Source organism: Jatropha curcas, chromosome 9 (genome assembly GCF_041381405.1).
Source record: "Jatropha curcas cultivar XTBG-Jc1 chromosome 9, XTBG_Jcur_1.0, whole genome shotgun sequence".
Taxonomy (NCBI): domain Eukaryota; kingdom Viridiplantae; phylum Streptophyta; class Magnoliopsida; order Malpighiales; family Euphorbiaceae; genus Jatropha; species Jatropha curcas.
This window is the reverse complement of record NC_143159.1, coordinates 24,521,812-24,537,966: the sequence shown is the minus strand read 5'-3', so window position 1 is coordinate 24,537,966 and position 16,155 is coordinate 24,521,812. Positions and strand designations below refer to the sequence as shown.

General features: G+C 35.2%; 1 protein-coding gene, 1 long non-coding RNA gene, 1 other non-coding gene and 1 pseudogene across 3 annotated transcripts; 2 read left to right on the top strand and 2 right to left on the bottom strand.

The window, feature by feature from the left end:
- Window positions 1-1,414: 1,414 nt before the first annotated feature.
- On the bottom strand, window positions 1,415-2,275 carry LOC149493875 (putative terpene synthase 3 pseudogene; annotated as a pseudogene).
- Window positions 2,276-4,800: 2,525 nt separating this feature from the next.
- LOC149493874 (uncharacterized) lies at window positions 4,801-5,402 on the top strand. Its single transcript, XR_016322671.1, has 2 exons — window positions 4,801-5,013; window positions 5,123-5,402. It is a non-coding gene; the product is annotated as an uncharacterized LOC149493874 (long non-coding RNA).
- Window positions 5,403-8,988: 3,586 nt separating this feature from the next.
- On the bottom strand, window positions 8,989-9,095 carry LOC149493873 (small nucleolar RNA R71). Its single transcript, XR_016322767.1, has one exon. It is a non-coding gene; the product is annotated as a small nucleolar RNA R71 (small nucleolar RNA).
- A 943-nt stretch (window positions 9,096-10,038) lies between these two features.
- Window positions 10,039-13,581, top strand: LOC149493872 (uncharacterized). Its single transcript, XM_089726378.1, has 5 exons — window positions 10,039-10,738; window positions 11,573-11,652; window positions 12,151-12,338; window positions 12,942-13,222; window positions 13,412-13,581. Exons 1-5 carry the CDS (start codon window positions 10,039-10,041, stop codon window positions 13,579-13,581), a joined length of 1,419 nt encoding a protein of 472 aa, XP_089582504.1.
- Window positions 13,582-16,155: the final 2,574 nt, after the last annotated feature.

The window sequence follows — 16,155 nt, the reverse complement described above, 5'->3', positions numbered from 1 at the left end:
TCAAAATTCTTGACAGTTTACCAACTCTTGACAAATTTTTTTGTTTTTCAATATATTTGAACATGTTACTCAGAAGAACAATAAATATTGAGTCTGCTAAAAGCAAAGCACTAAAAAATTATTCTTCATCCTTCTTGCTTACGTTACGATTTAGGATTTTTGCGGTCTTGTTTTTCTTTCTTTTTTATGATTAAAATCTTTATCGTATATTGAGTGTTACTGATCCTTTCTTCATGATTGACTAGGTATATGTTTAACTCTTTTTAAATGATAGAACAAAGTTTGAAGACTTCATTATGTGCAATACAAAAACTAAAAATGACTAATTTAATAATGATAAAGAATTATCCTCAAAAAAAATATAATGACAAAGAATATATATAAATCCGAAATAAAGAGAAATTTCAAGACACTCTCTTTATTTAATATTGTATTTTCTTTCAAAATTCTGAAATTTTCTTTTATTTTGTACGATTTGATTCGATTATTTTTAAAATTAATATTATATTATTATATATAATATTTTTAGGTTCGAGTAAAAGCTCGAGTTGAATTAAGTGGGGGTAATTAAATCTTGCCTAATATATCAAAATATTTTGGTAATTTGAACTTTGCAAATTGTTACAATTTCACCCTGTTTTGATATTTTTGTCAATTTTACCTTAATTCAACTTTTTGTAGCAATAATACTCTCAATTGTAATTAAGGATAAAATTGCAGATGCAAAAATATTTTTATTTTTTTTAAATTATCATGTGACACTTATAAAATTAAAAAAAAATTCCATCGATCTGTCCAATTAATGTTGCATAATTAAAATTTAATTTTTAAATAAATGTGCTAACTAATAATTTCATAGCATAAATTTATATTACTTGCCACACGCATAGAATAAAAATTAATTTAATAAAAATATGATTCTTTTCAATTACATATTTTATTTTCATATTATCTATATTTTAAAGATGAAAAATCCTAACGGCTGTAATTTTTTGGATTGATAATATAGTTATATTATTATCCATTTAATAAAAAAAATAACTTATTATTTGCTTTAATTGCACATCTCTCAAATACTATACTTATAAATTTATTCTCATATTCTCATATTCTGATACATTAAGCCTTAATAAATCCTTAAAAGAAAGTGATTATTCATGCCTCAAAGCTTTCTTTCAATCACCCACTCCTCTAAAAGACAATCTCAACATGCAATATTCACTAATATAAACTAATTATCATCAGAAATACAATAATTAGCAATTAAGCAAAACTTAGAAAACCAAATCCAGAACAAGGTTGAACTTTATTAGATCACTTTCAGATTCATAATATATGAAACTGAACTTCACATCACAACCATTTATTTGATTCTCCAATTGCATTTCGGAAACACAAAGCAATTGATTAATGCTTAAACAGCCACAGGATTGACTAAAAAGGTAGCCAGAATATCCTTCAGAGAAGTGTTGGAGTGGGTATAGCTATCTTCATCCTTGTACACAACATCCATTACACGTACAATGTTCAGAATGCACATTAGAATAGGTTTTGGAATATCAATTTCTTTCATCAGCTCCTCGTTCAGATCTTTCCACATATTAGCAACTATTTTATTCAGCTTTTCGTAAGCTTCCTGCTTTGACACACCATATTGCTTCATACAACATTCTACTGCAGAAGCAACATGTCCCCTTTCTTGCTCAAACTGCATATGTATTAAAAATTGCAGAATTTAATAATTCTCTAATAGGACTTCATTAAAATTATTGTACAGGTCCAAGTTCTATCCCGTCCCCCGTTACCTAATAATCACTTATTTCCTACTCTATATGCGCCCTTAATGGGCCTTTGTACTGCATCGATTTATGAGTTTGAGTTTGAAGTCTGCTGAAATAGTAGCAGCATACTATCTGTATAAAAAAAATAGGACGGATACATATATAATAATAAATAGGGTGGATTTCAAATATGAGATGCACCTCATGTGTCTTTAAAGTGAAGTATTAAACTCTCTCAGATCAGCACCTTTGCCTTCGAAAGCGAATGGAGATTAGTTGGATTTACCGTGGATTGTAAAAATGGATACGGATATGGACAACTCATGGAAATATAAAAAGAAACATTAAAGTGAAATAGCTATGATATTACTAATTTGGCATACCTCATGGGACATAACGTCATCTATGAGCCTTGCAAGACCTGATGCAGTATATAGAAGTTTAGGTTCAGTGAATTGCCAATCAAATACTTGCTTTGAAGCAACTTCACCCATCGCACTGTTGGCTCAAGGGTCCATTTTTAATCTCGGATTTTGATGATTAATACAAAATGAATAAATTTAAAATTATGTTATTTGTGCTAATTTTATTTTATGCAGAATTTCTATGGAAAGAAATCGTACAAGGCAAGTCCTACATTGAGTGTGAAGATTTTGAAGAACCTAGTAGCTAGGAATTTAGGAAACTTTGTAGGATAGAGATAAAATCCATATATGAGCACAAAAATCTTTTTCTCTCTCAAAAACATTTTTCGGAAAATTAGTTTTCTTCAAAATAATGTATTTTCGAAAATATTCCTTTAAATCGAAAAGTTTTGTTTTCCTAAAACTAAAGAGATCTCTTCTCTAATGTTTTTGGTAATACAATCACTCTCTTTTCGGAAATAATTTTTTGAAAGATCTAATATACTTAAAAGTTTTTCTTACCTTAAAAAACGAAGGAGAATCTCCTTCCGTTTTAGTAAGAGTATCCTTCCGCAAAAATATCTTTCCAAAATGAACGCTGTATCTTTATGGTACTCCTAATCGATTGCCACCTGCACCATCAGGATCTTCAGTGTGGGTCCCGAATATATATGGCACAACCCAAGAGGGGGGTGAATTGAGTTTTCTAAAAAACTGAAATAAATTTTAGAAGTTCTAAACAGAAATTAGAATTATAAGCACAGCGGAAAAACACACACAGAACTTTGTGAGAATAGAATATGAATTAGAATCTCCTCACAATGTTCTAATTTCAGATATAGAAAGTTTGTGCAAAGTGCAGCTATTGATTAGAACAGCTTCACACTGACTTGTACAATATCAGAGCTTCTTTATGAAGGAAAGTTATTGAACTTAGAACTTTCTCATAAAGTGTGCAAAACCATATATAAAGCAAAGTGAAAGATAGTCATTAAGATTAGAACTTCTTCACAGAGTTTTAATAAAAAATTAGAACAACTTTACGATAGAGAGCTATCAAGATTAGAACATCCTCATAAAGTTTAGAAAACAAAATAGAAACCCAAACAGTGAATTATACTGGAAATAGAACAACAGTTAGAACATTGTATATTCACTATATTAGAATACCAGAGTTCTAATGTTCAGGATAGATGAAACTTATTGCTGTTTTAGAACATCTGAATTATTAACAATTTCAGCGTTTCTAAGAAATTAAACAAGAGTGTAAAAGAGACAGTAACAACCAAACTTCAGGAATAAAGAGATTAACACCGAGAGTTATAGTGGTTCGGCACTAACTCGCCTACATCCACTCCCCAAGACTCATCTTGAGATCCTCCACTAAGTTATCTCTTTTAAAGGGTAAGAGACAAACCAACAGTACAAGTCAATAGATCAAAAACCTAGATCTACCCTTTTGTCCCACTAGATTTACCAAATGTTCTAATTAACCTCAACCCTTTCTGTTTTTGGTAGAGTACAGAAAACTCGATTCAAGACATTACTATCCCACACATGGAGAAGGTCTCTTGATAACCTCTATCTCAATAGCTTCTAACCTAAGCTATTACACTCAAAAGTTTAACAAATAAAGAGCCTGTCTACTATAGAATACAGATTCTAAATAGACAGAAGGAAATGCCTATATGAGCACAGGAAAAACAATTTTATCAGATTAGAAGATCGATTAGAATACAGAATTGTTTTTCAAAATGAAATTGTAAAAATTCTTTTCACTTTAAATATTGAAAACGTTAAGTGTAGAGATGAAAAGAAAATGGGGGTAGAGTAAGTTTTGAGAGAAAAGGATTCGTTCAATGAGAGAGAGAGCTCTTAAAACAAATACTCTTACTTCACCAAATGAATAAGGCGTGAATGTTCCTTTATATAGGAAACAAAGAAGCTGTCGCCTTTTGGAAAGAGATTTTATTTTGAAGTCAGAATATCTTCTTTCCTTTTTAAAACGATGCGAAAACCTTTGTTACCAAAAGATCACTTTATCCCTTTTTGGTAAGAGAATGAAATACGATTTTGATTTCCTTTAAATAGAAGATATTTTGACAGCATTTATTTTGAGGAGAATTTGCGGAAAGATGCACTTACCAAAACCGAAGGAGATTTTCCTTCATTTTTAAGGTAAGAGAATAATTTTAAAGCACTTTAGATCTTTCAAAAATATATTTTCGAAAAGGTGAATGGTTTTATTACCAAAAACATTAAGAGAAGAAATCTCTTTAGTTTTAGGAAAATAAATCTTTTCGATTTGAAGGAATATTTTCGAAAATAAATTATTTTGAAGAAAACTAATTTTCCGACAAATATTTTTGAGAGAGAAAAGGATTTTTGTGCTCATATATGGATTTTCTCTCTATCCTACAAAGTTTTTCTAAATACCTAGCTACTAGGTCTTCGAAATCTTCATGCTCAAAGTAGTATTTGCCTTGTTTGATATCCTTTCCAACGAAATTCTACATAAAATAAAATTAGCACAAATAACATACTTTAAATTTATTTGTTTTGTATTAATTATCAACATCCGAGATTTGACCCTTGAGCCAACATTCAGGCTACAGATATTAATAGTGGCCTGACTGATGATAGACAATTCATACACTGAATTTTTGGTGCGTGAGATTCTGCAAAGCCCATCTTACTATTTGATAATTTGGTTGTTCAAAATTCTGTTTTAGAATCTGTAGGGGAGGAGAGAGGGTGGTTGTGTACATAAGACTACAGTTGCTCAATATCAGTTTTTTTGCGGCTTGCCTTAGAACAACTGATTCAAGGTGTTCTTGAAATCAATTGGTATATTTTATACACACTATGATCTTTTTGTTCCTATTTTAGAGTTTTTTCTTTTTCTTTTATTCCTTGCCTCATTTTTTTTTTTTGAAGACCACATATAATTTGTGGTCCCTGGTAAACGTGAAACACTTTGGATACTACTGTGGGGGAGTGTCGTAGTAACAGTTCCCTTCAAATTTCATTTTTCAATTCAGATTTTCGATTCTTTCAATTGTTTAAGGTTTTTCTTTTTTCTTTTTGTTCTTTTTGGCGTACAAGTGAGACTGTGTTTGGAATTTTATGGATTTGTATTTGATTTTTGTTTGGAATTTCGTTTTTACAATTATATTTGATGTGAAAGGAATGCTAATCATAGTTGTTGCTCTTTAAATACTATCTTCTTTTTGTTGATTGAATGTTCACTCAAAGATAGAAATTTATTATTACTAGATGGAATTTCAATCAATTAGATTTTGTATGAACTGGTAAGTCGTAGCTTTTCAATACAAAAGGAAGCATGTTGGTCTTGCATTTTTTATTCTATTCTATATCGGTAGTTCTTTCAAGAATTTAATATAATTAAGTTAAATTTTATTATTTGCAAATGACTTTTATAGTTAAATCGATGTACTCTGCTTTTATCTGCTCTTTGTTAACTGAAATGGTTTCTTTAATTCCTTTCGAAATTTTAAGTAACTTTTTATGGTTACTGGATATTTTCTCCATATGTTTATATCTTTATTTATTTATTTATTTATCCTGAGAGTGAGGAAGCAGCAAACAAAAGAGTAGAAAGTCCTTTTTCTGAATCAAAAGAACTCGAAGAATCTGTAGGTTCTGATCCTGATTCCCTTTGCTCTGATAACAGAATCTATCAAGAAAACATATGGAGACAACTCGAACAGTCAAAGAAAGGAAATGCATTTCCATTTGAACTATTAAGACAATACAATAAGGGGTTTAAAAGATTGAAGATCGAAGAAAAAGATATACCATGTAATAATAAGGCGGCATGCCAGGAATTGTCAACAGAAGAAATTCTTAGAATTGCAGGAACAAGGTTTCTCAAGTCCTCTTCCCAGGCAATAGATGTTGTTCACATGCTTAAAAATCCTTCTCATATTTCCTTGGGCTTCTCTGATGAAGCAATCAGAGACGTAGAACTCGTGCAATGCCTCCTGGCTTCTGCTGAGAAAGTGGGCAATCAACAGTTTTACAGTGGGGGGAGATTGCTAAAAAACATTCATGGCCTTTTTCCGTTAGATCCAGTTCAACGAGTCGTTTATTACTTCCCTGAAGCTCTTCAAGAGAGAATAGATGCACAATTAGGAATCGTGGAGAAAAAGCAGTCGTTAGATATGCATGAAGCAATAACAACCCTAAGCTCACCCGCCATTGCATATCACCAAGCAATTCCCTTCTGTCGAATTGCCCATTTTTTCAGTAATTCAGGCTATTCTAGAGCACGTGGCAGGTTAAAAAAAAGATACATATAGTTGATCATGAAATCAGAAATGGAATGCAATGGATCATTGATAGTATTGATTTTTATAGTATTTTTATTGCAATTTTGATTGAAATTTCTATTACTTTTAATTTATTTAAATTAGTTTTTACGTAATATTGATATGTTTTTATTCAAAAGCTTCCTTTAATCACAACTCACTTGATTGGAAAGAAAATTGTAGGATTTTGCAAAGAAAAGAACAAAAATAAAGCAAAGTACAATTGGCACGCCCCAGCCCGTGTCGCGAAGCACGGCCGTGTCTGGCACAAGGCAAGACAAACCAAGAGACAGAGAGATGCACACCTCAAGCCGTGCCGAGGAACACGCCCGTGCTACCCTCACATTCGCGAGCGCGAACCTACACTGCGCGAGAGCGAGAAGCGCAACTCGTGCGCGCCTGCACTTGACTTCCAGAGAGGTGCACGCCCCAGGCCGTGCAACTCGACACACCCGTGCGCGCCTGCACCAGACTTCCAGGAAACTGCACGGTCAGACAGCATGCCCGTGCGCGCTAGCTTGCCAGGCCATGCTGCGGAACACGGCCCGTGCAAAAGCCTCTAATCCCCCCAAGACTGGCACGCCCCAGGCCGTGCCAGGCAACACGCCCGTGCAGACCAAGAATTCTATATTTTGAGTCAAAAGTTGCCAACTAATTTCTACCATTTTCACAAGATGCCTTGGATGCTTTCTTCACATGCCAGTCAAAGTTCAACCATGTGCATTTGAGACACCATAATTGAGAGCAATTCATGGCTTAATTTACAAACTATTCCACCTCACAAAGTTGGACTTCACTCGTAAAAGCACAAGGCTTGTTCCCCAAAGTAGGCTATATAAGGAAGCAAAGAAGCAACTCAAAGGGCATCATATATCCTATACTCTACATCTATTCTTCTCTCTCTCATTTTTAGTTTTTAGATAGTTTATTTTCTTTTGAAGCTAAGTATTTAAGAGTTGTGCAAGGTTTTAAGGAAGCCATTCAAGCAATTGATAAACTAGTTCTTATCTCTAACTCTTAATCTTGTTTATTTCTTTCATTATCTTTATTGATTATGGAATATTTATCAAGTATTGTTGAGTTTTATTTAAGTACTATGTGTAACTAAACTCTTATACTAGGGGGTTTGATGTAGCTTAATCTCTTTTCCAATTTATGTAATTAGATTTATTTTTCCTTATTCAAGTTATGATTTATTAATGAACTTAATGCTTCTAGGCAGAATTTTCCCCTAGATTGATTTATTTCAATTATCACTATCGGAAGAAGGATCTTTGATATGAAAAGGTTAATAAAACACATGAGAATAATAACTTGATGCGGAAGCTATACGGTTTGACTCATGGGGGGTTTTCATAAGTTAATGACCTTAGGTTATGAATTCACCAAACAAACCATAAAACTTAATGATTTAATTCATGTTTGATTGCGCTATTGGAAGATAGGTAATTAGACCGGGTTAAAATAGCTAACAATACATCGGGAGAGCTTGTTAGTGATTTTTGGGTTGTTTCCCCTACTTGAATAATTAAATTGATCAATGAACTAATGAAATAAATTGGATAGAGCTAAGTGAAATCAAAACCCCTAGTAGCTTTACTTCCTTGATTTCTTTTAATCAAATTTTGTTTACTTGACTCTTGTTTATTTTACATTTATACAACAAATCTCTTAATTATCGTTTAAATAATAACAAGATAACATAACTTTGGTACTTGGATTACAATCCCTGTGGATACGATACTCTACTCATCATATATTACTTGTAGCGATTTCGTACACTTGCGAAATAAGCTGTCAAGTTTTTGGCGCCGTTGCCGGGGATTTGTCAATACCAATATCAATACGAATTATCTTGTTATTAATTTAGACATTTATTTATTTGTTTTTAGTCATTCAATTTTTCTGGAGACTATCTCAGGTTTTATGCAAAGAAGATCTAGAAGGACAGAACCTCTGATCTTTGATCCAGAAATTGAGAAAACCTGCAGAAGGAACAACGCAGCAAGGAGAGCACAAGAAAACAGAACCGAACAACAATCAAACATGAATGAAAATAATCCTCCACCTCCAGATATGCCTCTTGCTGCAAATCCTCAGAATGTCCGCACCTTGCGAGATTACACCACACCTTCTCTTAACGGAGCTACCTCCAGCATCACTAGACCAAGAGTGGAAGCAAATAATTTTGAAATTAAACCAGCAATAATACAAATGCTTTCCACTTCTATTCAATATGGAGGACTTCCTAGTGAAGATCCTAATGCTCATATCACTAATTTCCTGGAAATTTGTGATACTTTTAAACAAAATGGTGTTTCTAACGATGCCATTAGATTAAGACTCTTTCCTTTTACTCTAAGGGACAAAGCACGATCATGGTTACAATCTTGTCCTGCTGGGAGTTTTACAACTTGGGAAGAGTTAGCCCAGAAATTTTTGGCTAAATTCTTTCCATCTTCTAAAACCACCAAATTAAGAAATGAGATCATGACTTTTGCTCATCATGATCAAGAAAGCCTGTATGAGGCTTGGGAAAGATTTAAAGATTTGTTGAGAAAATGTCCTCACCATAGTTTGCCCAAATGGTTACAAGTCCAAACTTTCTATAATTCATTGTCACCTAACATTAAAATCACTTTGGATGCAGCTGCAGGAGGATCCTTTGAAAGAAAAGAGATCGATGAGGCATATGATTTAATAGAAGAAATGGCAAGCAATAGCCATTATCAAAGCAGTTCTGAAAGAAGAAAAACTGCTGGAATCTATGAAATAGATGCCATCACTGCACTCAATGCCAAGGTTGATAACATGGTAAGAAAGCTCGATTTGCTAACCACTAAATCTGTGAATTCTATCATGCAAACTTGTGACAGATGCAATGAACCGCATGGAGTTGGAGAATGCATGCTAGATTCTGCAAATCCACAAACTTTGGAGCAAGTGAACTACGTAATGAATCAACAGAGGAGAAATTACCCATATTCGAATCCCTACGATAACAGGTTGAGAAATCATCCAAACCTTTCATATGGTAATTCTAACAACACTTTAAATGCACCACCAGGTTTCTTGCCTCCGGAGAAAAAGTCTCATGATGATCTCCTCACTGCCCTCTCAAAATCACACATGGATTTCATGAACGAAACAAGAGAACACAACAAAATCCAACAAGCTGTGATAAGAAATCTGGAGATCCAAATGGGACAGTTTGCAAACATGATGGCAGCTAGACCTCAAGGAACCTTACCTAGTAACACTGAGAAAAATCCTAAAGAACAGGTACAAGCCATAACCTTGAGGAGTGGTAAAGAATTGGAAGACAAGCCCAGAAAGGAGAAAGAGAAAGAGGAAGAGAGGAAAGCGCCTATCATTGATCTGGTGGAGAAGGAAGAAGTGAAACCATACGTTCCATTTCCACAAAGGTTGAAAAAGACACAGGATGACCAAAGCTTCATGAAATTTCTAGACGTCTTCAAAAAGCTTCAAATAAACATTCCTTTTGCTGAAGCTCTTGCTCAAATGCCAAGCTATGCAAAATTCTTGAAGGAAATCTTGAGCAAGAAAAGAAAGATCGATGACCAGGGAATGGTAAAACTGACTGAGGAATGCAGTGCGATCATTCAAAACAAATTGCCACCAAAGCTTAAAGATCCAGGGAGTTTTTCTATTCCTTGTAACATTGGCAATTTAAATTTTGAAAAGGCTTTAGCTGACTTAGGAGCTAGCATAAATCTGATGTCTTATGAAGTTTTTAAAATGCTAGGAATGGGGGAACTCAAGCCAACAAGGATGTCTCTACAATTAGCCGATCGATCAATCAAATATCCCAAGGGAATTGTAGAGGACGTACTAGTCAAGGTAGGAAAATTCATTTTTCCAGTTGATTTTGTCATCCTTGACATTGATGAAGGAAGAGAAGGATCATTGATCCTTGGACGACCTTTTCTTGCAACTGCAAGAGCTCTAATTGATGTACATGATGGAAAATTGACATTAAGAGTAGGTCAAGAAGAGGTTGTCTTCGATGTGTTAAAATCTTGTAAACTACCTATGGATTGCGATGATTGCTTTAGAATAGATGTAATAGATACATGTGTAGATAAAACTTTATATAGCATAGATAATAATTGTAATAATACAGAAGAAAAAGAAAAAGAAGATACACCAACCAAACAAGAGCTGAAGCAGCTTCCTCCTCATTTGAAGCATGCATTTCTAGGTGAGAACAACTCTTTTCCGGTTATTATTTCTTCTCACTTAACGCTTGATCAAGAGGAGGGGTTGTTGCAGGTTCTTCGAAAACACAAGAAGGCAATAGGATGGTCAATTTCTGACTTACAAGGAATAAGCCCAAGTGTATGCATGCATAAGATCCTAATGGAAGACAACTACAAGCCTTCAATCGAGCATCAAAGACGATTAAATCCAAACATGAAGGAAGTAGTCAAAGCTGAAATCATAAAACTTCTGGATGCAGGTATTATCTATCCAATTTCCGATAGTAATTGGGTAAGTCCTGTCCAAGTTGTGCCAAAGAAGGGAGGTATGACTGTTATTTTTAATGAAAACAATGAATTGATTCCTACCAGAACAGTCACAGGTTGGCGTGTGTGCATTGATTACAGGAAGTTGAACAAAGCAACACGTAAGGACCACTTCCCTCTGCCTTTTATTGATCAAATGCTTGAAAGACTTGCAGGTTATCCCTTCTATTGTTTCTTGGATGGCTATTCAGGATACTTCCAAATACCTATTGCTCCTGAAGATCAAGAGAAGACTACCTTCACCTGTCCTTATGGCACTTTTGCCTATAGGCGAATGCCATTTGGACTATGCAATGCCCCTGCAACCTTCCAACGATGCATGATGTCCATATTTTCTGATATGGTTGAGAAATCCATTGAGATATTTATGGATGATTTTTCTGTATTTGGATCTTCTTTCGATGCATGTCTTTATAATTTATCTCTAGTAATGCAAAGATGTGAAGATACTAACCTTGTTTTAAATTGGGAAAAATGTCATTTCATGGTTAGTGAAGGAATTGTTTTAGGCCATAAAATCTCACAGCAAGGGATTGAGGTGGATAAGGCAAAAGTGGAAGTAATTGAAAAGCTACCACCCCCAAATTCAGTAAGAGGAGTAAGAAGTTTTCTTGGTCATGCTGGATTTTACAGGAGATTTATCAAAGATTTCTCCAAAATCACGAAACCTCTTTGTAATTTGTTAGTTAAAGATGTTCCTTTCAATTTTGACAAAGAGTGTTTAAGTGCCTTTAACAGATTGAAGAAAGAGCTGACTTCAACACCCATCATTGCTACACCAGATTGGAGTCTCCCCTTTGAGCTTATGTGTGATGCTAGTGATCATGCTGTAGGAGCTGTCCTTGGGCAAAGACGAGAAAAGAAGTTGCATGTCATTTATTATGCTAGTCGCACATTAAATGATGCACAATTAAACTATGCCACCACTGAAAAGGAACTCTTAGCCATTGTTTTTGCTTTCGATAAATTTAGAGCTTATTTAACTGGAGCAAAAACAATAGTCTATACAGATCATTCAGCCATCAAGTATTTGCTAGAAAAGAAGGATGCAAAACCAAGACTGATTCGTTGGGTTCTCTTATTGCAGGAATTTGATTTGGAAATTCGCGACAAGAAGGGAACCGAGAATCTTGTGGCTGACCACCTTTCCAGATTAGAGTTGGAGGAAGAGGATACAACCGAGCTACAAATCAATGAGAACTTCCCCCATGAGCAACTTTTGCTATTGGTAAAAGCTCAAACCCCCTGGTATGCTGATATAGTCAACTATCTTGTGTGCAAAATTACTCCTCCCAATTTTTCTTATCAACAAAAGAAAAGATTTTTCCATGATATCAAATTCTACTATTGGGAGGAGCCATTTTTGTTCAAATACTGTGGTGATCAACTATTCAGGCGGTGTATACCGGAAAGTGAAATGGACAGTGTCCTTAAATTCTGCCATTCAATGGAATGTGGAGGGCATTTTGGAGCAAACAAGACGGCAGCACGTATTTTGGAAAGCGGTTTGTATTGGCCTAATCTGTTTAAAGATGCTTTTAACTATGTTCGTCTTTGTGATCGATGTCAGAGGTTAGGTAACATTTCAAGAAGACATGAGATGCCTTTGCATGGCATTCTTGAAGTCGAAATTTTCGACGTTTGGGGTCTAGACTTCATGGGACCATTTCCTTCATCATACTCGAACCAATATATCCTAGTGGCGGTGGATTATGTATCGAAATGGGCAGAAGCTGTTGCCCTTCCCAATAATGATGCCAAAAGTGTGATGAGCTTCATCAAGAAATACATTTTCACACGGCATGGTACTCCAAGAGCAATAATCACCGACGGAGGTAAGCATTTCTATAACAAGTACCTTGACTCACTACTTTCCAGATATGGCGTTACACATCGTGTAGGTACTCCATATCACCCTCAAACAAGCGGACAAGTAGAAGTCACGAACTGGGAAATTAAGAAGATTTTGGAGACAACTATTGGCCAATCAAGGAAGGACTGGTCCAAGAAGCTCGATGATGCTCTTTGGCCCTATAGAACTGCTTTCAAGACACCAATTGGCATGTCACCATATCGAATGGTGTACGAGAAGGCTTGTCACCTCCCTGTCGAGATGGAGCATAAAGCATATTGGGCAATCAAATTTCTTAATTTTGACAGTAAGGAAGCTGGTCAAAAGAGGTTGCTTCAATTGAATATGATGGATGAAATGAGGCTTCATGCTTATGAAAATGCCAAAGTCTATAAAGAACGCACAAAGCAGTGGCATGATAAGCGTATTATTTTGCGAAATCTAAGGGTAAGCCAACAGGTATTACTCTATAACTCTAGACTCCGCCTTTTTCCAGGAAAACTACGCTCAAGATGGTCCGGGCCATTCACGATTAAAGAAATTTTCCCGTATGGAGCAGTTGAGATTATGGACAATAATCGAAGTTTCAAGGTCAATGCTCACCGCCTAAAGGTTTATCAAGGTGGAAGCTTTGATCCTGTTAAAACCGCTATCAATCTCGAGTAAGCTTGCATCAGGTTTGGTGCGTCGAACTCAACGACGTTAAACAAAAGTGCTTATGGGAGACAACCCATTCTCATTTTGATTATTGGTTTATGTGTTCTTTGATTTATTAATGAAAAAAAAAAAAAAAAGGGTTCAGAAGGTTGCACGCCTGAGACCGTGCACCATGACACGCCCGTGCATTATCACACATTTCGCATTGGTTTGTTCTGCACATTTTGGATTTCCCTTACTTCCAGTTACTTCTTTGGATCTATTTTTTCTATATATTTGCTTGTCCATTTCCACCTTTTGGTTATTATTTTATGTCTCTCACCTCATAGCTTGGATGATCTACCACTCTCCAGTGCATTCTCCTGCCCAACGATGGTACACTTTCTGAACTCATTATTATTTGCACTACCATAAGTTTGGAGAATTGCTCATTGAGGACAATGTGCTCAATTAAGTAGGGGGTGGACGTTTTATCCAAAGTATAAATTTTGTTTCAATAAAATAAGTATGGAATAATTATTAGCATGAATTTATGATCTATCTTAGTTGAACTTTTGAATAAATTAATAATATTTCCAAAGTAAATTATTTTAAACCAAAAATTGATTTTAACATACTTCCTGAAACTTAACCATTTGTTTAGAGCATTTTGAATCCAAAACTTGAATAAAGAAAAAAAGGATACCAAAGCCATCTTACATGTATGTTTTAAATCAATAAAGGATGAAGGTTTTAATTTTTAAAGAAAAACAAAAATCCATTTAAAACCAAGTAGTATGGAGCATAAAATGCAACTACTTGTTACTTATATCCCTATGTATAAGTGGTATAGAGCATAAAAATGCGACCACATAAAAATAAAATTGGTATGGAGCATAAAATGCAACCAATTAAAAAGATAGAATGAGGTTACCTAAAAATACCTTGAGATGAGAAATATTACATGTAAGCTTTATTTGTCCTAATACTTACTATTCAAAAAGAAGGAGGCAAAATGTTCTTTACTCATGTTTAATAAAAGGATTATGTTACATTAATTTTGGCTAAAAATAACTTACAAGGGGATTTTATTTATAATTTATTCTTATGATTAATTCAGTTAAGTGATTAAATTCGCAATTAATTATTCCATGCTATTTTCAGGAGAATTTTTGTTGCTTGGGGACAAGCAATAATTTAAGTTTGGGGAATTTTGATAGTATTGATTTTTATAGTATTTTTATTGCAATTTTGATTGAAATTTCTATTACTTTTAATTTATTTAAATTAGTTTTTACGTAATATTGATATGTTTTTATTCAAAAGCTTCCTTTAATCACAACTCACTTGATTGGAAAGAAAATTGTAGGATTTTGCAAAGAAAAGAACAAAAATAAAGCAAAGTACAATTGGCACGCCCCAGCCCGTGTCGCGAAGCACGGCCGTGTCTGGCACAAGGCAAGACAAACCAAGAGACAGAGAGATGCACGCCTCAAGCCGTGCCGAGGAACACGCCCGTGCTACCCTCACATTCGCGAGCGCGAACCTACACTGCGGGAGCGCGAGAAGTGCAAACGAGAGGCAGATAGTTAGGCCGCGCAACTCGCGAGCGCGAGCCTCACATGCGCGAGCGCGACCCTCACACTCGCGAGCGCGAACCTACACTGCGCAAGCGCGAGAAGCGCAACTCGTGCGCACCTGCACTTGACTTCCAGAGAGGTGCACGCCCCAGGCCGTGCAACTCGACACGCCCGTGCGCGCCTGCACCAGACTTCCAGGAAACTGCACGGTCAGACAGCACGCCCGTACGCGCTAGGTTGCCAGGCCATGCTGCGGAACACGGCCCGTGCCAAAGCCTCTAATCCCCCCAAGACTGGCACGCCCCAGGCCGTGCCAGGCAACACGCCCGTGCAGACCAAGAATTCTATATTTTGAGTCAAAAGTTGCCAACTAATTTCTACCATTTTCACAAGATGCCTTGGATGCTTTCTTCACATGCCAGTCAAAGTTCAACCATGTGCATTTGAGACACCATAATTGAGAGCAATTCATGGCTTAATTTACAAACTATTCCACCTCACAAAATTGGACTTCACTCGTAAAAGCACAAGGCTTGTTCCCCCAAGTAGGCTATATAAGGAAGCAAAGAAGCCACTCAAAGGGCATCATATATCCTATACTCTACATCTATTCTTCTCTCTCTCATTTTTAGTTTTTAGATAGTTTATTTTCTTTTGAAGCTAAGTATTTAAGAGTTGTGCAAGGTTTCAAGGAAGCCATTCAAGCAATTGATAAACTAGTTCTTATCTCTAACTCTTAATCTTGTTTATTTCTTTCATTATCTTTATTGATTATGGAATATTTATCAAGTATTGTTGAGTTTTATTTAAGTACTATGTGTAACTAAACTCTTATACTAGGGGGTTTGATGTAGCTTAATCTCTTTTCCAATTTATGTAATTAGATTTATTTTTCTTTATTCAAGTTATGATTTATTAATGAACTTAATGCTTCTAGGCAGAATTTTCCCCTAGATTGATTTATTTCAATTATCACTATCGGAAGAAGGATCTTTGATATGAAAAGGTTAATAAAACACATGAG

Coding starts and splice junctions, on each gene's coding strand:
- LOC149493872 (XM_089726378.1), top strand. CDS start 10,039: ATGCCAAGCTATGCAAAATTCTTGAAGGAAATCTTGAGCAAGAAAAGA. Junction 10,739..11,572: donor TTTGAAGCATGCATTTCTAG/GTGAGAACAACT, acceptor GAATTGTTTTAG/GCCATAAAATCTCACAGCAA. Junction 12,339..12,941: donor GATATAGTCAACTATCTTGT/GTGCAAAATTAC, acceptor ACTACTTTCCAG/ATATGGCGTTACACATCGTG.